A 22739-nucleotide genomic window follows, 5' to 3' on the forward strand; every position below is an offset into this window, starting at 1 on the left:
TATGTGATGTGTGTGTGTAATAAAATTTTAATAAAATGTGTGTTTGCATACATACTTTGAATTTATTCTTTTTTTTTTTGTTGTATTGAACTTCATATGTACGTAATATGTATGTTATGCAAGTTATATATGTGTGATGTGTGTGAGCAATAAAATGCTATAATGTGGTATGTGTGTGTAAGAAAATGTGATGTGTGTGTAATAAAATTTTAATAAAATGTGTGTTTGCAATAAAATGCTATACATGTGGTGTGTGTGTTAGAAAATGCTACACATATGTGTAATAAAATGTGATATGTGATTAGTGTATGTTATAAAATGTCTACTTATATATAAAATACACTTTGTCTCCTTGTGTGAGTTAATTTCCTATGGACTCTGAAACTGCTGGGCCAATCTCTTTTGAAATTTGACAGAAATGTACTTGATGTGTCTTGGCATGTTATAGATTGGTTTTACAATTACGAATTACTTAATATTCCTACCTGGTTAATATACCCTAACCCTAACCCTACCTGACAGAATGACGGCTTGCTATTCCTATGGATTAAATAAAAGATTGCCTCCAAAATTCTGTACAGATTCAATAATACATAATAGAAACTATAGCCATTTCGCATTTCAACTTGCTGACATATTTCAATACGCATCATCCATCCAAACAAAGATTTTACTTGTTACAAACCATCCTTGGTGTATGATTACTGTTTCCTTTTAATTTCAATGTCATGTGACGAGTAGTTTAAGAGTTTATCGGTTAAATATTTTCACACACATTCATAATCCACTGTTATATTATACAGATGAGTTTGTATTTTTATATATACCCATCCTGAAACTCTCTCGGACAAAACTGTATATGGTTCATTTGCATATGTACTTTTTAAACGGTTTATAAGTGAATATTATGTAATATATATTTATATTTGGTATTACCGAATACTATTTTATATACACAATAAGTTCTTCTGCATTATTGTTATTATAATCTACTAGCAGGCCACCCGGCATTACCTGCTCGTAAAATACGCTTAAATATGATATTTTGATTAATGCAGATTTCGTATTTATTATTATTATAATAGCAGTACCCGTTAACCGGCATTGCCCGGTGGAAGCGTGCTCCCCTCGAAAAATTTAAAGTACGTTTTTTTTATTTTTTTGCTGCTGTCCAACCTCATGTTACGAACGGCTTTCGAAACGGACACTCCCCCAACTCCTCATGGTAAGAACAGCTATCGGAATGTCAAGAACGGGTGTAGAGGTGGTGTAGTAAGGTTAACTAGCAACTCACAACCTTAAAAAACTAAAAATAAAAAATAGCAGCAAGAAGGTGAAAAAAAAATTAGACGCAGTAGGCAGCCCAGATGGAGAGAGTTGAGAGAAAAAAACATCTATTTAGCCGTTGAAGCTGTGGTAATGTTGACTGGTCAGTTGCCGGCGTCCGTGACTAAAAACAGTTCATCTCAGTTTTATAAGAAGCAAATATTTATATAAGGAAATCAAATGAAGGTTCTTCCGTGTATTTATCATTTATTTTTTTAAAATTAATTAATGCATTACTTGGTTTAAATTATTTCACTTATCACTGTAACAAGAAAAATAAAACCAAAATAAAAATAATCCCAAAATACAAAAAAAAAACACACACCAGAAACAAATGAGGGTTTATCGTTTTATTTCGATACTAAAAAAAAAAATAAAAAGGGGGACCAATAGAAATGCTTGAATTCGATAATAGAAATAATGAAAAAAAATAGGAAATGTTATACGTATTTATCGCAAGGCGCAACCCTGTTTAAATGTTATGACTTTTCCCCTCTCCCAAAAAGAAAACGATCCGTTACATGAGCGTGAACGCGAAACCAGTAGGTTACGACGCAGATCGATATCCACTGCTCCAGAACGACGGCATCGAAATAAAACTGTTCTTTTCTATTTAAACCAAGTTCCCCCTGCCATTACGATGATTCTCTCTTTCTTTCTCTATCTCATTTCGGTACAGTTCGAATGTAAACAAAACAGATATAACTCTGACTATGTATCTGTCTATATCTTTTACTCTCTCTTCCTCTAAACATATTTAGAGAGAAAGAGACTGAGAAGCAAATACTTCCGTGCAAAGTAATCGCTTTATTTAATGTAAAACGCTGACCTCCTGTATCAGTAGACGCCATGTTGGATAAAAGCTTACACATTCGTTTTAGTTTATAGAATTGCAATCGGGAATAAGAGATCGGTCTGATCTAAGCCAATCAGAATAGCAGGAATATTGTAAGGGAGAATTTATTACTTTTCCAATCGACGGACGGGAATTGAACGTTTGGGCTATTAGTTTATGAATTAGTTACGGAGGGTGTAATCACAGTATCTACACTTGTGGTGTTTATTGGGGTCAGTAGGAGGACATCTGCAATAAGGAGAAAAATCGGGACTACTTCCTAGGATTTTATTTTTACACATGGATGTGTGAGAACAGTCTTGATAACGTTACTTAAGATAGTAGCAAATAGGCTAGACATAAGAAATTTGTATGTGGCATCTACAGTATTTTGGTCCAGAGGAGAAAAACTGCCATGTTTATACTATATATAGGGATTATATTATGTTAAACTCAATATTTAAAGTTAAAACAAAAATCATGCGCAACCACCAAAAGCCTTAACTTACATTTTACTTTTTCCTTTGACATTAATGCCTGAGTTAAGAAAGCCATGTTTACTGTAAGGCTAAAAATAAAATATTAACTAATAATTATTACGTTACGCATGCATAATCGTATTACTGGCAACTTACTTACATTTTTTTTTAAATTTTCATATATTGGCACCGATTTCCTCGGCTTAGACTCACATATAAAGTTTCGCATGGGATCGAATACTCTATATATGTTTCATGTCTGTAGACTAATAACTGACAGGAGTTTGGTAAGCAACAGTTTATAAACACACACACACACATATATATATATATATATATATATACGCATACATGTTTGTGTTTACTATAACCTTTTTACGCAAATATTACGCAAGTATAAATTATGTAGAATATCTTCATGGATATAATTACACGTAATAGTTAACTAAAGATGATTATCTCATAAGAAAACCGAAAAAAAAAATAATAGGTATTAATTAAAATGAATGTTTAAAAGAATATGCAAATTAGTTAGATCTTTTGCTAAGGAATGCAATTCAACGACCCATATATAGCAAATTTGTAATTCCTTTTAAAATAAATAGAAAAGATTTTTAATATAAATATCAATACACCCCCCCCCAAATTTATAGGAGTAAAGCGGATTTATGCATGTGTGTGTCCGAAATGTTGGCAACTTGAAATTCAAGATGTTTATTCCAACTCTTCGACCTATTTCTATTACTTTTGCGCATTCGCAATTTCATCCATAGCTTTCTGTGATTTAATTTTAAATATTTATCGATCTGCTGATAGCTCAGACGATAGGGAACGCGGCTGAAACGCTAAATGTCTTGGTTTCCATGGTAGCTGATGACAACCAAGCCATACTTTTGACTTTTGAAATCACAACTATATATTAGGTACAATATAACATTCAATAGAGAATTAGTTCTGTAAAAATAAATACAAATTCTGTATCAACTAAAATATATTTAAACATAGTCGTAAAATATGTACTGCGGAACGCTATAAGACAATTACATGTTAACTGCACGTATCAAATGATGCTGATGTTGTGGAAACAGATATTACGCTTTAATTCGTCAAAGAGGCATAAAATATTTTTTTGTGATTAGACATTTTAAATGAATTAGAAAATATATATGTATATTCAGTGATTATATAGTTTTTCAATGAAAATAATTACTTTTAAATTATTCATACCAATAATATTGTGAGGTCGAGTTTGCTCTTGACTTTTTATAAAAAGGGAGTACGTTTTTACTCTTCTCAGTAATACATTATATTTCTCATGAGTTTGTATGTTATGTATTTTTGTAACGTAAAACTACCCGAAGTCTCTCTCTCTCTCTCTCTCTCTCTCTCTCTCTCTATATATATATATATATATATATATATATATATATATATATATATATATCTTTATCTCTCTCTATCTCTTTATCTCTCTATCTCTTTATCTCTCTCTATATATCTCTTTATCTCTCTCTATATATCTCTTTATCTCTCTCTATATATCTCTTTATATCTCTTTATATCTGTCTCTATATCTCTTTATATTTCTCTCTTTATATTTCTCTCTCTATATCTCTTTATATTTCTCTCTCTATCTCTTTATATCTCTCTTTATATCTCTCTCTATATCTCTTTATATCTCTCTCTATCTCTTTATATATCTCTCTCTATCTCTTTATATCTCTCTCTCTCTATATATATATCTCTTTATATCTCTCTCTCTATATCTCTTTATATCTCTCTCTATATCTCTTTATATCTCTCTCTATCTCTTTATATCTCTCTCTCTATATCTCTTTATATCTCTCTCTCTATATCTCTTTATATCTCTCTCTCTATATCTCTTTATATCTCTCTCTATATCTCTTTATATCTCTCTCTATATCTCTTTATATCTCTCTCTCTATATCTCTTTATATCTCTCTCTATATCTCTTTATATCTCTCTCTATATATCTCCTTATATTTCTCTCTCTATATATCTCTTTATATCTCTCTCTATATATCTCTTTATATCTCTCTATATATATCTCTTTATATCTCTGTCTCTATATCTCTTTATATTTCTCTCTATATATTTCTTTATATTTCTCTCTTTATATCTCTTTATATTTCTCTCTCTATATCTCTTTATATTTCTATCTCTATATATCTCTGTCTCTATATCTCTTTATATTTCTCTCTCTATATCTCTTTATATTTCTCTCTATATATTTCTTTATATCTCTGTCTCTATATCTCTTTATATTTCTCTCTCTATATCTCTTTATATTTCTCTCTATATATCTCTTTATATTTCTGTCTCTATATCTCTTTATATTTCTCTCTCTATATCTCTTTATATTTCTCTCTATATATCTCTTTATATTTCTCTCTCTATATCTCTTTATATTTCTCTCTCTATATCTCTTTATATTTCTCTCTCTATATCTCTTTATATTTCTCTCTATATATCTCTTTATATTTCTCTCTCTATATCTCTTTATATTTCTCTCTCTATATCTCTTTATATGTCTCTCTCTATATCTCTTTATATTTCTCTCTCTATATATCTCTTTATATTTCTCTCTCTATATATCTCTTTATATTTCTCTCTCTATATATCTCTTTATATTTCTCTCTCTATATCTCTTTATATTTCTCTCTCTATATCTCTTTATATTTCTCTCTTTATATCTCTTTATATTTCTCTCTTTATATCTCTTTATATTTCTCTCTTTATATCTCTTTATATTTCTCTCTTTATATCTCTTTATATTTCTCTCTTTATATCTCTTTATATTTCTCTCTTTATATCTCTTTATATTTCTCTCTTTATATTTCTCTCTTCATCTCTCTTTATATTTCTCTCTTTATCTCTCTTTATATTTCTCTCTTTATCTCTCTTTATATTTCTCTCTTTATCTCTCTTTATATTTCTCTCTTTATCTCTCTTTATATTTCTCTCTTTATCTCTCTTTATATTTCTCTCTTTATCTCTCTTTATATTTCTCTCTTTATATCTCTCTTTATATTTCTCTCTTTATATTTCTCTCTTTATATCTCTCTTTATATCTCTCTTTATATCTCTCTTTATATCTCTCTCTATATCTCTCTATATCTCTCTATATCTCTCTTTATATCTCTCTTTATATCTCCCTATATCTCTCTTTATCTCTCTTTATATCTCTCTTTATATCTCCCTATATCTCTCTTTATCTCTCTTTATATCTCTCTTTATCTCTCTTTATATCTCTCTTTATATCTCTCTCTATATATATCTTTTTATATCTCTCTCTATATATATCTTTTTATATCTCTCTAATCTCTCTATATATATCTCTATCTCTCTCTATATATATATCTCTCTATCTCTCATAGAATATGCAAGGTGCCTGAAATAAGTTTCCACACATTTCTACACAGGCATTTAAAATTGTCGTAGACTCTTGAAAATTCAGTGTGTTATTGCTATACATCTTATGATATTACTAACCAATTTTTATAATTTCTGGTTCAAATGTACAGCTACAGCAGGAATTGGAATACATCCTACTGGTCTGATTGTCAAAGTTGGTGGATTTCAAAAATGCAATCTAGACGTGAGGACACTTTAGAAGGTTATGCAATAAAATTATGTTTTAAACTTGTTAAAATACAACAGAAATGTATAGAATGCTTCAGTCTGCTTTTGGACCATCTTGCATGAATCTAACATAAGTTTTTGTGTGGTATAAGAGATTCAAGGAAGGAAATGAGTTTGTGATGAAGGATGAGAGGTGTGGGAGGAGTAAAGAGTCAGAATACCAGAGTTGATTGGCCAAATAAAGAATTTCTTGAACAAGGATCGTCGTGTGTTTGTAAAGACAATAAATGCGCAGTTGGTGTCAGTATCGGGACTGTAAATACAATTATTCGCGAGAAACTGAAGATGCAAAGATTTGCGTGAATGCATTAGTCCACAACTTCATCCTTGTCACAGATGATTTGACCAAGATGGGAATCAAGACGATTCTTTACCCCCCCCCCATAGTCCAGTCCTAGCTTATTGTGATTTTTGGTTATTGCCTAAGCCAAGGAAAACCTTAGAAACTGACACAAGAGAACTTCCATGGGGCCTTCCAGAAATTGTTTGAACGGTACAACAAGTGCATTGCAGCCGAAGGAGATTACTTCGAAAGGGACTAACGTTTCATGTGTGTACTATCAATAAAAGTGTCCGTACGAAAAAGTCTGGAAACTTAGTGATTGCACCTCGCATATCTGGTAGTCCGTTCTACCATACAAAATTTCAGCCAAATCGATCCAGTAGTTACCGAGAAAAGGTGGAACATAAATAGTATAGCTCGTCTGTGCATAGAGCATATACCATAATACTTACTTCGCTGCACCTTTTATCACAAAGGTTTATATAATATTTTAGCCAGATCGGCTCAGTATTTTTTTGTGAAAAGTGTAACGAATAAACGAAAAGAAATATAGAAATTTAAGTGATGTTAAAACAATTGACGAATACTTTTAGTGTTTTTCTCACACACTTTGGTTTTCTTTATGCCCTGGAAAAAAAATGATAAGCGCAAATGTCTTCTTTACACTGCTGATAAAATATAATTAGACTGGATTAAAATTCAAGAGAGCCTAAGAAACAGAGAATTATAAGATAAAACGTTCTATAACTTAAAGATTGAGTTACGTAAATAAATTACTAAATGATTTTATCAAATAGAACGAAGTTTATAGATATACTAGCATTTCAGCCCGGCGTTGCCCGGGTGTTTGGAGATGTATGTTGAGCAAAAAAAAAAACACAAAAAAAAAACAAAAGCGGTCAATTTTTTAAACTTTGATCCCTATTATGACCCCTTAATATTTATTGTTTTTGGCTCAAATTGAGTTAAGCTAGATGCATGTCCAAGAAACCTATATCTTAAAATTTCAAGTGTGTAGACCAAAAATTGTCGGCGGAGTTTGGTAGAGTTCTCAAAGGTCAAATCGTTGAACTTTGACCCTTTAACATTCAAATTTCTGGCCGAAAACCGATCGCATCGATTTTCCCAAATCTCAGTACCCTGTATACCAAATTTCGAGTATACTAAAAATTGACAAAGTTATTGCGTAGGGAAATGTACAGACACACACAGACACGTTAATTTTTATAGATATATAGATAAGTAGACGGTTACGCTTCTGAAATTTTGAGATGAGGATTGTTAATTTATATATTATTTGGATTCTTTGGACTACTTTTCTCATCTTGAGTGTAATGTAGTAATTAAATACTGATATATATATCTATATATGTGAAAATGTCTGTCTGTGTGTGTACATTTCCCTACGCAATAATTCTGTCAATTTTCAGTCTACAGACTCGAAATTTGAGATACAGGGTACTGAGATTTGGGAAAATCTTTGTAATCCGTTTTCAGCCAGAAATTTAGCTGTTAAGGGGTCAAAGTTCAGCGATTTGACCTTTTGAGATCTCTACCAAACTTCCCCGACAATTTTGGGTCTAAACACTTGAAATCTTTGATATAGATTCTTTACTTAAAAACTTGATTTGAGCCCAAAACAATAAATTTTAAGGGGTCATAATAGGGGTCAAATTTTAAAAAATTGACCGCTTTTTTTTTTTTTTTTTTTTTTTTTTTTTTTTTTTGCTCAACATACACCTCCAAACACTCGGGCAACGCCGAACTGAAATGCTAGTATATTGGTAAATATAAAGATTGTACATCTAGAAAAGCAAAATAGGTTCCTAAATTTTAGAGTAGAATTGTTCGCAGTTGTTAAAAATCATTTATAATATTACTCTTCTAGAGATTGAAGGTTCAATCCTCAGTGCAAACGACACTCAAAATAAAATTGCGAATTACTTAGGACTTTCGACGGAAAGATTCCCGGAGTTTGACGAAAAGATTCCCATTCAACAAGATACACCTGAAGAAGGTTGGAGGCAACATCGATCGAAACGCTGTGAAAATAGCGCTAAAGATGAGAATCGCAGTGCGAAGAATCAAATAATACGAATAGGTAGACTGATTTTGCAACCTTTTAACAAGAAAAGGTCACAACAACGAAGGCATAATCGGAGCACAGTTTTATTAAATGTCTTGCACGTCTTAACGTCGTATCATTTTGTGTCAAGAAAATGGTGTTTGTACAGTTGTTCTCGGTATTTGACAATCTCAACGAAAATGGATAAAATGAACAAATTACTCGTCCTTTTCTTTCTATTGCTCAAACGTTTTCCTATTGTTAATCTGTCCGTGAAATAAACTGAATCAAGTCACGTTTCACATTTCTGTATTCTTTCATGAAGTTGTCTTAACAAAATACGTGTAAAACTGTTTCGATTGTAATCTTAGATCGATGAGTTTATAAACGTAATTCATTCACTTGTTAAAAAGTTAACTTCATTTATTTGCATGGACGCTGATAGTTTTAGCTTTCCTTCTCCTCCTACCCTTTGCGTCTTCTCCTTCTCCTACCCTTTGCGTCTTCTCCTTCTCCTACCCTTTGCGTCTTCTCCTTCTCCTACCCTTTGCGTCTTCTCCTTCTCTTACCCTTTGCGTCTTCTCCTTTTTAAATTTTTATTACATTTTCACCCCAAACAAGGCACATTGCCACTTTGGTGTAGGGGGCTACTATCAGGGGCAGCAACTGCTGGAGCACTATGTTGGGATTTGGGCAGCAAGATGTCGGTTCACGTTACACTTGAACTTCTGCGTGTCAGTACAGTTAGGGAAGCAGGGACCTGGAATGGAATTCCAGAGTCTAGCAGTTCTGGGGAAGAAACTACTGGAGTAAAAAGATCTTTTACATCTAGGGATCTCTACAGTGTGGGGGTGAGATTTAGCTGCCTGTCGGGTTTGTCGAGGGTGTCTACGTCGTTGGGGCACAAGTGTCTGCAGTTCGTCAGAGCATTCACCACTAAAATACTTGTAGAACAGGCAGAGAGATGCAACGTTTCGTCGATGGGAAATGGGCTGAAGCTTAGATGCCAGTTCAGGGCCTATCAGATTGGCGACTCTCTTTTGAACCTTTTCTAGGAGCGAGAGACTAGCAGCAGATGCACCAGCCCAAATATGACAGCAATACTGCATACATGTGCGAATGGTGGCCTTATAGAGGTACAGGATACTTTCTACCCTTTGCGTCTTCTCCTCCGCCTACCCTTTGCGTCTTCTCCTCCGCCTACCCTTTGCGTCTTCTCCTCCGCCTACCCTTCTTTGCTCTTCCCTCTTACACTCCTTTGCTCTACTCGTCGTGTCTCCTCCACCACTGTTTTTGCTTGATTACTCGCTCTGAATCATTTTTTCTTATTTATTTTAAACTAGCCTGGGTTCCCCGCGTTGCCTGGGTGTTGAGCAAAAAAAAAAAAAAAAAAAAAAGTGATAGTAGGTAGACAGGCTTGAACCCGTACCGCGAAGGAGGAAAAGAACGCGAAAAAAAAATTGACGCCTTTGTTGTTGCGTCCATCGCCAAACCGAAAGTGACGTAGGTTTAAATTAAGGCTAGACAATCGAAAAGAGATGACTTTCGAAAATATCGGTGAAAAAGCAATCCCCTCCCAGTTGAGGTTGAAAGAATTAATGTTTTAAGCCAATTTTTCAATATTTGTCGTCCGAAGTGTCGAGTGTCAAAACGATACCGATCTTGTGAAAATCCGTCGCCGCTGTCGAAAGTTTTAGGCAAACATACATACATACATACATACATACATACATACATACATACATTTAAACAGACAGGTGAGATTTATATTATAGATACCGCCAAACAGGTTTCTGTAATTCTAACTCAACACTTATGTTTGTAATTTTAATTTTGAAATAATTCCTTTCGATTTGCAATGTTTTAAACGCGTCATATAATATACATGTAGTAATAACGCTGTTAATATACGGCTAATTAATTTGAAGCTTTTTTTTTTTTTTTTTTTTTTTTTTTTTCTTCAGAGAAACTTCCATGGCTCTCTCTTTGGCAGTTCCGTGGCGAAAAGCATCAAGAATTTCCGTTTCGCATTTTCGGGCATGCTTTGCATCTCTTTAATTATTAGTATATCATGCGTGGCTGGTTTCCATAGCATCATGAAGTTGCCCGAAGTTCTTATTCTATCCTCATCTATCTTGGCCCTTTCCTTCATCTGGTGTCCGAGCGTACAGTACTTCACGATCCGTTCGAAGGACGGAACTGTAAGCGGGCGTCAGAATTCCCACATCCTCTACACGCTGTTTCGACTAGTCACGATCCTCTTCACCGTCATCTGTGTGCTGTGGCTGGAACGCAGAGCAGACTTGACAGACTCTTTCAATACTCTCATCCGAGGGTTCACAACTATTCACGAGTCCCCAAATCTGAAATACGCCCTCACCATCCATATTTTATCAGGATTACTCTTTCATCTTTTCACTTATCTTTCAACCCGGATATGCATGACGTGGACCGGCGTATATCTACCTACCGTTCTTGCTACTCCGCTGGTCCTCGCCTTTGTAACATTTGACGATATCAAACAAATATGTATGATAACAAACGGTACTTTACATAGCTTTACGGTCGCCATGTGGATTTGTCTCCTACTTGCATGTCTTCTCTGGGTCTTACCGCTCGTGATGCTGGGCAGGAAATACACGCAATGTCCCGATACGCTGCTCAAGCCTCTCGAGGCGAATTTCTTCAGCTATACCTACAGCAACGTCTTTCTGGAACACCAGCTTCACTTAAACTATAAACCTTCAGGCTTCACGATCAATGAGCCAGATACGGAACCACCAACAAAAGAGAGTAAGAAGATAAGCAAGATCTTCATCTGTACTACGATGTATAGGGAAGCTGATTTTGAAATGGAACGTCTTTTAAAAAGTTTACAAATGTAAGTATTCTTGTATACTGGATACCCCTTTTTATCAATTTTCACCCCAAACAAGGCAAGGCACAGTGCCACTTTTAAGTAGGGGGCTACTATCGGGGACATAATTTGCGGGGGCATTATGAAGGGAGATGAGTAGCAAGATGTTTGTTCACATTACACTTCTGCATGTCAGTACAGTTGGGAAAGCAGAATCCCGGAAGGGAGTTCCGAAATCTAATTTATGCATATTGCGATTATAGAATCAATTGTCTATTGATTATTATATATTACGAGGGATAATTTGCCCGGTGGACTAATTTGCAAATAAATAGCTAAATAGATGAATAAATGATAACGTCGTTCATCAAATCCTCTTGGTGTTTGTTTACAATATCATGTCAGCTGATATTTTGGCTTGACGATCTTAAAAAGTAATCTTTCTTCATTTGTAGATAAAAAATAAGAATTTTACAAAGGAATATTTTACGTTACATCCACTAAGGTTGCATCGGTGTAACGTCAAATATTCCCCTGTAAAAATCCTTTTTATCTAAAGAAGAAAGACTATTTTTAGGATCGGATTTTTTTTTTATCTTCGATACTTATCGATGAATTTCTGTACAAAATATATCTAAGAACACTGCCAGATATATAAATTAGCTTTATGTGAAATTTGCAAAAGATGGGTTCAGCCGTTTCAGAACCTATGAGGAACTCTCTCTCACACACACTCACACACACACACAAAGTGACTTTTATATAATAGTAGAGATTGAGATGGGTGGGAATTAAAAGGATAGCATTAGAATTGACAAGTTTTTCGTTTTGTTATAATTGACTAAAACACACACCTCGCGGATTTCATGAGCAAAGCTTCTTTCTTAGAACTGCACGCCTGTGGAACTCTGTTCCGTCTGCCTGCTTCCCTCCGGACTACAACTTGGATGTCTTCAAGTCTAATGTTAACAAATTCCTAATGAACCGCCCCCCCTAATTAAACACTTCATAAAATCTCCTCACTAACGTGATGTACTTGCAATAACCCTTATCCCTGAGTGGCTTCCGGGCCTTGATAAGTGGTGATCACTGTGTAAAAAAAAAAAAAACCAAAAAAAAAAACCTCGAAATAGTATGCGATGGAGTTAATTTTTTTTCTTGAACTGAACAATACAGAATGTTATACGACATCCCTTTGTTTTTATTTAATCTCTCGTCAACAAACGTATAATACTTATATCATACCTACATAATAGATATGGGTCATATATTGGTATAATGGTGCTCTAAGGTTCATTGCTAAGCACTGAACATTATTAAGATCAATGGTAGGTGGATCAATCTAGGGAAAGATTGGCGCCTTCCGCAACATCTGTGTCGTAGCAAAACACAAGGGATATAAAGCCTGGGGTTTCTATCTCAGTTTGATGTACATATGTGTAGCCACACTGAACTCATTATCGACGTCACAGTTCCAAATGACTTTGGCCTTAATAGAGCTGAACGGGAAAAGATAACAAAATATCATGACCTAAAAAATGATCTAAATAAGACATGGTCTCTGAAAAAAAATAAACATTCTACCGGTTGCGACGGAATCAACTGGCTTAATAAAAAGAATCTTCAGAAATACTTAGAAGCAATCCCTAGAAAACCAAGCTGTAAGGAAATACAGATAGTAGCCATAAAGGGAACAGTATCTATTCTTAAAAGAGCCCTCGGATATAAATTAAAACTATAATAGAATCAAGTGTTAGCCCCAGGAAGCATTCCCTTGATCTCTTTAAACTAACAAAAGGTAAAAAAAAAAAAAAAGGGAACTCGGCGTTTAAGATAAAGAACTTAAATGGAACATTCAAATATCTATATATTTTATATATAATTCAAGTGTTAGTCCCAGGTAGTGGGGCCCTTGAGAACTTCGATCAAAGTAAAATAAAACACAAGGTGTGATACAGTATCCCATGTGTATTTTATAGTATCCTGGCAAGGCCACAGTGGAGGCAACCAAGAAAAAAACCCTAAGCAAAATTAATAGGTTAAATAATTATCGACGTTCAAACAATGAATATGTAGATTTATATATATTTACATGTGTTCGTACATGTCCCTAGTACATAAGAAACATTTCTCCTTAAAAGAAACTCCCAGGGGGTTTAAATCTGACCGAATACAATTAGCACTATAAAAAATAGCAACAAAAATCTCTGCATGGAATTGATATGAGTATTATCTCTTGTAATTTGATTGTTTTTATTTTTTATGTTAATGTTGTTCTATTGAATACTTACCAGGATATCTTTATCTGAGAAAATCCGCCATGTCTACCTCGAATCACACATCATAATGGACAACGGTGTTCAGGGTAAAACGTTGAGTGAGTTTTCCTTGCAATTGTTATGGCTGCTACAGACGAAACTGGATGTGGCACGCACCGAGGTGTTCGCTAACCAAATGCCGTACGGACTTCAATTGCAGTGGATCCTGAAAGGAGGAATGCCACTGTTTTTGCACCTGAAAGATAATGAAAAAGTGAAACCAAAGAAACGATGGAGTCAGGTGAGGCTAAGATTCTGAGTTTTTTTTTTATATGAGGACTCATAATTCGTTATTATCTAGATTGTTCGGACTACTGTTCTCGCATCTTGTTATTTACACAACGTTTCGGCCGATGTAACCTCCGACCGTCTTTAGGTGTATCTTGTCGAAATTTGGGAATGTTTCTGTCGAAATCGGGAATCCAGTCATGGCTGACAGAACTTGGGTCGAATGACATTAAGATTAGATGGAAGAATCCAACAACACGTATCCAGTAAAATTAGGAATGGAACCTACTGGGCAAGGGACGTTGTTACTAACACATACGGGTCTTCAATTACTGATTATTTACTTAAATACCCGTCTTGTGCAGCAAACTTTAGCACGGACTCTTTTTCTATTCTGAGTCGTGCTCATTCACTATACCACCTTAATATCTTGGAGACGATTCACGTTCGACTTAGAAAACCTTCCCTTTGCAAGCAAAGGGAATGCCTCCTGGGTTTGAACGTGATTGATCTCTAGGGTATTCGACCATAACGTTGTTTTATTTTAATCGTTTTCCCACTTTTTTTTTCTCCCCGTAAATTGAATAAAACGCAATTTTAATCGCTTTTTCATTCTTTGTTTTAAAAATTCCTTTGATACAGCTTTGAGAAGCGAGGGTCGAAACCGGTCAGCTGGCTCGCCATTTTCTTGCTTTCCTCTCCTGTTCCCCCCTTTTCCCTCTTTTTGGAGAGAAGATTATATATATATATATATATAAATTTACTTTTAATCATGAATCATAAAAGTCTTCCCTTCTTAATTGCTACAAGGAACTCTGTGTACGCGCGAGAGTGTGTGAGAGCGAGTTCATTCTATGGATTTTGAAACGGCTGGCCTGTTTTTTTTTTTTTTTTTTTTTTTTTTTTTTTGATTTCTCACGAAGTTCTTTGATGTGCTGGGAGTGTTCTTACGTAGGCTTTGTATCGGAATGCCTCTGATAAGTATCGATAATCGAAATAATCTGATTAAAGGAGGTAAGGTTTTGACCAAAGTTAACACTTTTCTATAACCTAACATCACAAGTGCACTTGAGAAGTTTCATCATCGCCCAAGCAGAAATGCCCAGCCTATAAAATCAATTGTAGATACTGTTATAAGACAGGGTGCGTTCAAAATTAATGTTTCTTTTTAGAGCACAATTGAACCATGATACTTGACGTTTGTACGTTTAACTTTGTGATTATTTTAAAAATAGTTTCATAAAATCAACCGTTCTTTGATAAAACGGGAGCGTGTTTGAAATGTATGTTTTTGAGCAGAGCACACTTGAGCCATGATACTTGACTTTAGCATTTTAATCTTTAAGTGAAACTATTATTTAGATAATTTTGTAAAATCAAAAATAGGTTGTGTACGGTGCAATGTGGATTACAATATACTGCGGACTAAGTTATTGCGGGGAGGCGTGTGAAGCTTCTACCCGACACACTCTAGGGAGTTCCTTAACTAGAGCAGGCAATCCTAATGAACCGCCCCCTTAAGTAAACACTTCATCAAATCTCCACACTAACGTAATGTACTTGCAATAACCCTTATCCCTGAGTGGCTTCCGGGCCTTGATAAGTGGTGATCACTGTATAAAAAAAAAGAAAATCAATCGATTTGATTAAAAAAAAAAAATGGGCGATTTCATCGATTTAACATTTATTGCTCCTTACTAAATCCCGGACAACGTCAGATCTCCGTGCTAGTTTATAAACTAAACCCAATTTCCGGTATTCCATATTCATCTATTTAAATATTTAACTATTTGGACTATGCGAGGAGTAGGCAGGTTTTTGTCATTGTTAAACTTCAATTAATTCTCGGGGTAGCCTCGTTTCATACAGCTAGTTTAAATATGAAAACGAATGCCAGTGTTTTTGTAACGTTGTTATTGCTTTTAAAATGGATCAAGCACGTTGTATGTAGGAATTCGCTAATAAAACACTTTGATACGAACTTTTTTATTTATTGTTATTTATTTTGTTATTTATTTTGTCCGGTTTCACATGTAATTCGCCGATACGTATTTACATCAGAAGTTCGCCTTTCTTCAGCTTTTTCAAATTTAAAACCCTACAATCTTTTAGCTCCGATCCGAGTTTGTTGTAATTCTTCTCCAAAAAACCAACAGGTCGGCCGGCTCGCTTTCGAATGAGTTGGAGGAAGAAGTACCGTGTGCTTGTTGAGCGTATCTTTCAACTGGCCACTCGTTTTTTGTTTCTTTTTCTTTTCCTTCGATCTTGATACCTATATATGTATTCCATTCCGTGACGCCATGATCACGGTTTATATGCTGTCGCGACATTAAATCGGCACGCGAATCATCAATATGCGACTACGTTGATTTTTTAATTACTTCTGTCTCCTTTTCTCTTGTATTCTTTAAAAAAAAATTTCCTTATGAATATTACCTTAATATAAAATTAATACTTCATGGTGGGGTTGCGAATTCGATTTTGGAAAAAATGTTACGAGTAGAAGTAAGATTAAATGAAATCTTATTTAATTCACCTTAAACAAGGCATATTACCACTAAGGCGTAATGAGATGCTATGATTACTGGCTAGATTTATATGGAGATGTACTAAATGGGGAGTTGTGCAGCAAGATGTTTTTTAATATTTGATTTAAATTTGTGTATATTGTTATAGTCGGGGGCAGCAATGGAATTCAAAAAGAAAAACGAATGAGGAAATAATTTATCTTTGAATATTGGTATTCCTGAAAATGCTAGATGATATAATTGAAGCGAACGTCTTTACGATTGTCAAAGTTTATTTAATAGGAAATATTTCGATAATAAAAAGGAATGTCTTGAGAAAAATGTTTCAACAGTAAAGAGAATGTATGGAGGGACATACTTAGATATTTATAATGAAAGATTTAGGAATTTCAGAAAAATAAACAATAATATTAAGATATTTTAAAATTTACTTATCAAAACAAATACATTTTATAGTTTTACCAAAAACAAAAACTGACCTGTATGTGGCGTCAGAGAATCGAACTATCAAACAAAGGTTTTGATATATATTCACGGAACAAATCAGGCGGTTAGTCAGTCTGTTAGAGACGCAAAGTTGGGAGCTGTACACGGGAGGTTGGCTTCGTCAGTCGGGTAGTGTTCGGTTGATGAATTAGATGTAAAAACAAAAGAAAATAGGTGTACGTTCCAAGAAACAGAAGTCGCAATCATGGCAATAAATGTTTTGTGTAAAATATAGCCTTTTCCGTAAGTTTCCTCGGCAGAAAAGTGGCTTCGTGCCAGGACAGCATATCAAAGAACTATTCGCCGAAGAGTTGCGATTACTCAAGAAGGTATGTGTCCTTTTTGTCAGGTGATTTCGGTATTCCATATTTGTTCAAATTACTTTAACTAAATGGGTTTTATCGTTTCAGTTGTGTCCGTCTTTTTTGTCTGTCTGCGTGTCTTTTTCTGCGTCTCGCTCTGTCTGTCTGCGTGTCTTTTTCTGCGTCTCGCTCTGTCTGTCTGCGTGTCTTTTTCTGCGTCTCGCTCTGTCTGTCTGCATGTCTTTTTCTCCGTCTCGCTTTGTCTGTCTGAGTGTCTGATTCTCCGTCTCGCTCTGTCTGTCTGCGTGTCTTTTTCTGCGTCTCGCTCTGTCTGTCTGCGTGTCTTTTTCTGCGTCTCGCTCTGTCTGTCTGCGTGTCTTTTTCTGCGTCTCGCTCTGTCTGTCTGCGTGTCTTTTTCTGCGTCTCGCTCTGTCTGTCTGCGTGTCTTTTTCTGCGTCTCGCTCTGTCTGTCTGCGTGTCTTTTTCTCCGTCTTGCTCTGTCTTTGTCTCACTCTCTTTAATCTTGGATCTTGATCTCGCTCACCTTTTCTGTCTAGCAAGCAATATACTACCCCAATTTTTTTCTAAGGATATTAATAGCGTTTTTTATTTTTTATTTTATTTATTTTTTTTTACAGATAATGTACATGAAATACATAATCAACATACGAATCAAACGAACCTACGAATGGTTGGAAAAACAATGCGAACGGTTTGATTTCATGGGTGCCATCAATGCTCGCTATGAAATTCCTGAAAATAAATTTAATGGCTTGGATTCTCTAAACTGTTCAATGGATACCGAATCACAGTCCCTCAAATCCAGCGTATCTGTGTCCACGCGTGAACAGACTCCTCGGAATTCCCTGGAAAGTGACTTCGGGATCTACACGAGCGACGACATGTCTTCAGCCTGGTCCGAAGAATCCGATGCCGAGACTGACGTCAGCCGAAGCAACGTTCCGACACCGCTATCCTATAAAAACCAAAACTACCTCACCGTTCCAAAGAGTAATGGAAAACTGCTTCACGCTTGCACCAACGAGGGTTTTATAGGAGATTCCGACGACTCTCAGTCTCAGTCGAACGTGACGCCCAATGGAACAGATGACGTACGCATTGAAATCCATCCACCCACACAGAAATTGGTGACGACGATTAGCGGCGAGTTGATCAAAGACATTTGCTTAGTCTCTCCCCCGAGTTTGTCTGAGGAAAATCTCGAGATCGATGAGCATACCTACATTTTGGCAACTGATGCCGACATGAAGTTCGATGTGGATTCGATTATTGACGTCTTGACAGCTTGTAATAGTGACATGCGACTGGGCGGGGCGTGTGGACGAACGCATCCCATTGGTGACAAGAGCAATCCGATTGTCTGGTTCCAGATGTTTGAATATGCTAAAGGTAAACTTGTTGACGTATTTTTGTTCATGATTCTATGTTTTGGATTCATTATTAGACGGGACCCCTCCCTCCTCTCTCTCTCTCTCTCTCTCTCTCTCTCTCATATATATATATATATATGTATGTATATATATGAGTGTAGTGTCTTCAATAAGTCTCGAAACTTTTTCGTATGGGCATTTTTATTGATAGTACACATGTAAAACTATAGTCTCCTTCGAAGTAATCTCTTTCACGCCCTATGGAAGTCCCCTGGTGTGTTTTGACTTCCTTACTTCTCCCACGCCTCTCATTATCCCTCAAAGACTCCATGCCTTTCTTGAATCTCTTATGCCACTCAAGAACTGATGATTGATTCGGGCAAGATAACTCCAAAACAGTCTGAGGCATTTCATACGTTTTTGTTGCATTTTTCCCCCGATTTTAAAACCTTTTATTGCATATCGTTCTTTAAAAGTGTCTTCACTGCCAGATTGCATTTTTGAAATTCACCAGCTGTGAAAATCGGGCTTCAGTAGCATGTATTCCAATTCCTGCTGTAGCTGTTCATTTGAACCTGAAATCATAAAAATTGGTCAGTCATAACCTCGACGATAATTCTTGGCCTGAAGACGTAATCCCCGAACGCGGGTGATTACAGAAACATGTATGCACATATGTAGCCATCAATGTTTGTATAAATAAATTTCATATACCTGCTCTGTTTGAGCACTGTTTGGTAGACACATGTTGTTTCATTGGATGTACTTCTAGGAAAATAAACTCTACTGGCTATATATATATATATATATATATATATATATATATATATATATATATATATATATATATATATTAAAAAAGCCAAACATTCGTATATTATGAACTGTTTAGAAATATTTATACAAATTAGGCACACAAATAGACGTGCTCTGGGTATTATTAATCTTAAATGGAATCGCACAAATTCAGCGGATCGTTAAAAATTATCAAAAAGAAAAAGAAACTGGGTAAAATTAAAGCCGTACACTTGCAGGCGGTTATTCCGAATTCATAACAGTTAGTCGCCATCTTTGTATTGCCTATCGTTTCGCATTTTTTTTCCCGACTGTTTTTTATTTTTAGCCGACTTGCATCATTTTTTAAAATTTGTTTCTTACAAAACTTACACTTACACATTCATCCTAAGTCTGGATGGGAACAAATTAATATTTGCGAAAACAAAATGGTAAAAAAGAAGCATGATGGCCGCTTACGGTTACGAGTTCAAAATAGCCACCGCAAAATAAAATGCTTCTCGTTCACAGAAAACTAATAAAAAAAACATCCCTGATAAGATTTTTGTTGTAGAATTTAATATTATGGAACACAATTATTTGTAGCGTGATTATGGGGAAAGCCAAAATAATCGATAAGTATTTCTAATTGATGTTGCTTTTTCTCAATGACTAATGATGATTCTAAAAACTTTTCTTTTAGATTTCTGGATGATCAAAAGTGCCCAAAACATTATCGGTTCGGTAATGTGTTGCCCAGGCTGTTTTAGTCTGTATAGAGTAAAAACCATTCGGGATCTTCTGGACACTTATTCGCAGCCGAGTTTGGAACCTTCCGACGTATTTATTAAAGATACAGGTAAGGTCCACTAATAGTTATGCAGCTTTTGCATCTCACCTTCTTAGTAGATACATCTCCATTATGTCGTCACGTGGTTTCCCGCCGACATGCCACAGACGTCACGTGACGTAGATTTCTCCTTCATCTTCATCGTTCCTGTTCTGCCCGTGTTGTCGTCGCCTTTTTGACACTGGCGATTGTCGATAGAGTAGAAAAATAAATCAAAACACAGACACTGGTGTTTCACATATGTGTCAATTGGATTTAGATGGGGGGGGGTCTACATGCTAAGGTTCATATCTGCGTCCTGTTGAAGATGAGTTTGTCTGTTGTACTCAGTTAATCTCGGTCTACCAAAGCTTTTTTGACCTGGCCCAAGCCACAGCCTATCCCTAACAGTAACCAGTTCAACTGTTAAAGCGTCCAACTCGATCCTCAACTCTCATTGTTGTAATAAGTCTGATTCTCTCTCGTCAGTCGATCGTAAGCTGACCTTTGTTGTCCGTAAATCGTTTCTAATGTTAAAACTCATCGGCGTCATAAAGCTAAACATATCTGTATCTATTGTTCAGTCCTTTTGCTATCGTCATTCGTCACATCCTAATTTAAAACCTACACTCATTTCTCTTTGTGTTAAGAACAGCTTTTTATCAGTTTTCTATTGATAAATCTGTTCCTACTTTGTTTCCTTACTTCCTTCGTTAACGGCTGCAGGTCGACCATAATATCACGTGTCAACAATCTAGAGCCGGATCGAGTTAAATATAATTTTCGTAACTAAGGGCTTTAACTAGCGTCTCATATATGTTTTTTTAAATATGACCCTCACCTGCTTCTTCAACACATACGGTATGAATTCATTGACACGTGTTTTCTCGTTAGATCACTCATCTTTTTTTGTTTTTGTTGAGGATGGGGCATCCTACCAAGTGTGAGACATTGATTTTGATTGTGTTCGCTATTGCAACTTAAAAAAAAAATCAACATTAGAATCGTTCATTATTAAAACAAAATACATTAAAATCTATACTCCTATAATTTTTTTATATATTAAAACCCTTTTTTTCTATTTATTTAAAAAGAAAAAACAACTTTGTTATATATGGCTCGTGGAATTGCATTCATCTTCAAAAGATCTAGCTAATTTGCATATTCTTTTAAACATTAATTTTACCTAATTCCCGATTATTTATTTATTTATTTTCTTATGGGATGATCATCTTTAGTAAAAAACCTAGCCTGGGTGCCCGGCGTTGCCCGACTATTTGGAGGTGTGTTGAGCAAAAGAATAAAAAAAGTGGTAGTAGGAAGCAGACTCGAACCCGTTCCGCCAAGGAGGAAAGAACGTGAAAAAAGTGACGTCTTTGCCGTTGAGTCCATCGCTAAATTGGAAGTGCCGAAGGTTCAAATTAAGGCTAGATAATCGGAAAGAGGGGATGACTTTCGAATATATCGATGAAAAAAGCGACCCCTTCTTGTAGAAAAGTGCCCAGCTGAGAGTGAAGGAATTAATGTTTTTGGCCAATTTTTCGATATTTGTAGTCCGAAGGGTCGAGCTTCAAAACGATACGAATCTCGTGAAAATCCGTCGCCTCTATCGAATGTTTTTGCGAGACATGTAAACATACACACATTACTACATACATACATTTAAACACCAGATATTTTACATGATTTATACTTGCGTAATATTTGTAAAAAGTTATAGTAAACACAAACCTCTTTCTATATATATTTATGTATGCGTATATATATATTTGTTTAAATAATTTTGCCTACCAAACTCTATCAGTTTTTTGTCTAATAATCAAACTTTATAAGGTATTCGAACCCATGCGAAACTTTATTTGGATTTTAGCCAGGGAAAATCGGTGCAAAACTGAAAATTAAAAAAAATGAATTTGATAAGTTGAGTTCGAAAGACTGCATTACAAATATGCATGCGTGATGTAATAGCTATTGGTTCATGTTTAAATGTTTAGTCTTGCAGAAAACATGTCTTTTTAGTTCATGCATTAACGTCCAAGGAAAAAAATAAATCCTAAACTAAACGTTTTGGTTTCGATTCTCTGGTGGTGCACGATTTTTTTTTTTAACTTTTTAAATAATTACTATGTATTGAGTCCAATATAATAATAATAATAATAATAATAATAATAATAATAATAATAAATTAGAAATCTATATTAATCAAAATATTTATAAGCGTATTTTACAATCGGGCAATTCCGGGCGTATATATAATGCGTTTAAAAACCAGACAACGCAAAGATTTAAATAAACGACTGTTTATATGTATAAACCGAAAAAAAAACATTTAAATTAAATATGTTAAACATATATATACGTATTTCAATTCATCA

The 22739-nt window shown here is 35.0% G+C and overlaps 1 protein-coding gene across 4 annotated transcripts in view; it reads left to right on the forward strand.

The window, feature by feature from the left end:
• The window catches only part of LOC145263819 (uncharacterized), a 99482-nt gene that overhangs the window by 60533 nt on the left and 16210 nt on the right, over nt 1–22739 (forward strand). For all 4 annotated transcript variants that reach the window (XM_080120882.1, XM_080120883.1, XM_080120884.1 and 1 more), the window contains exons 6-9: nt 10616–11532; nt 13803–14067; nt 18009–18780; nt 20239–20394. In XM_080120882.1, coding sequence (XP_079977008.1) covers nt 10616–11532; nt 13803–14067; nt 18009–18780; nt 20239–20394 — 2110 coding nt within the window. The remainder of the gene's footprint in view (nt 1–10615; nt 11533–13802; nt 14068–18008; nt 18781–20238; nt 20395–22739) is intronic.

The sequence above is a fragment of the Euprymna scolopes genome, chromosome 39, assembly GCF_053919585.1.
Source record: "Euprymna scolopes isolate OS-2025 chromosome 39, ASM5391958v1, whole genome shotgun sequence".
NCBI lineage: Eukaryota > Metazoa > Mollusca > Cephalopoda > Sepiida > Sepiolidae > Euprymna > Euprymna scolopes.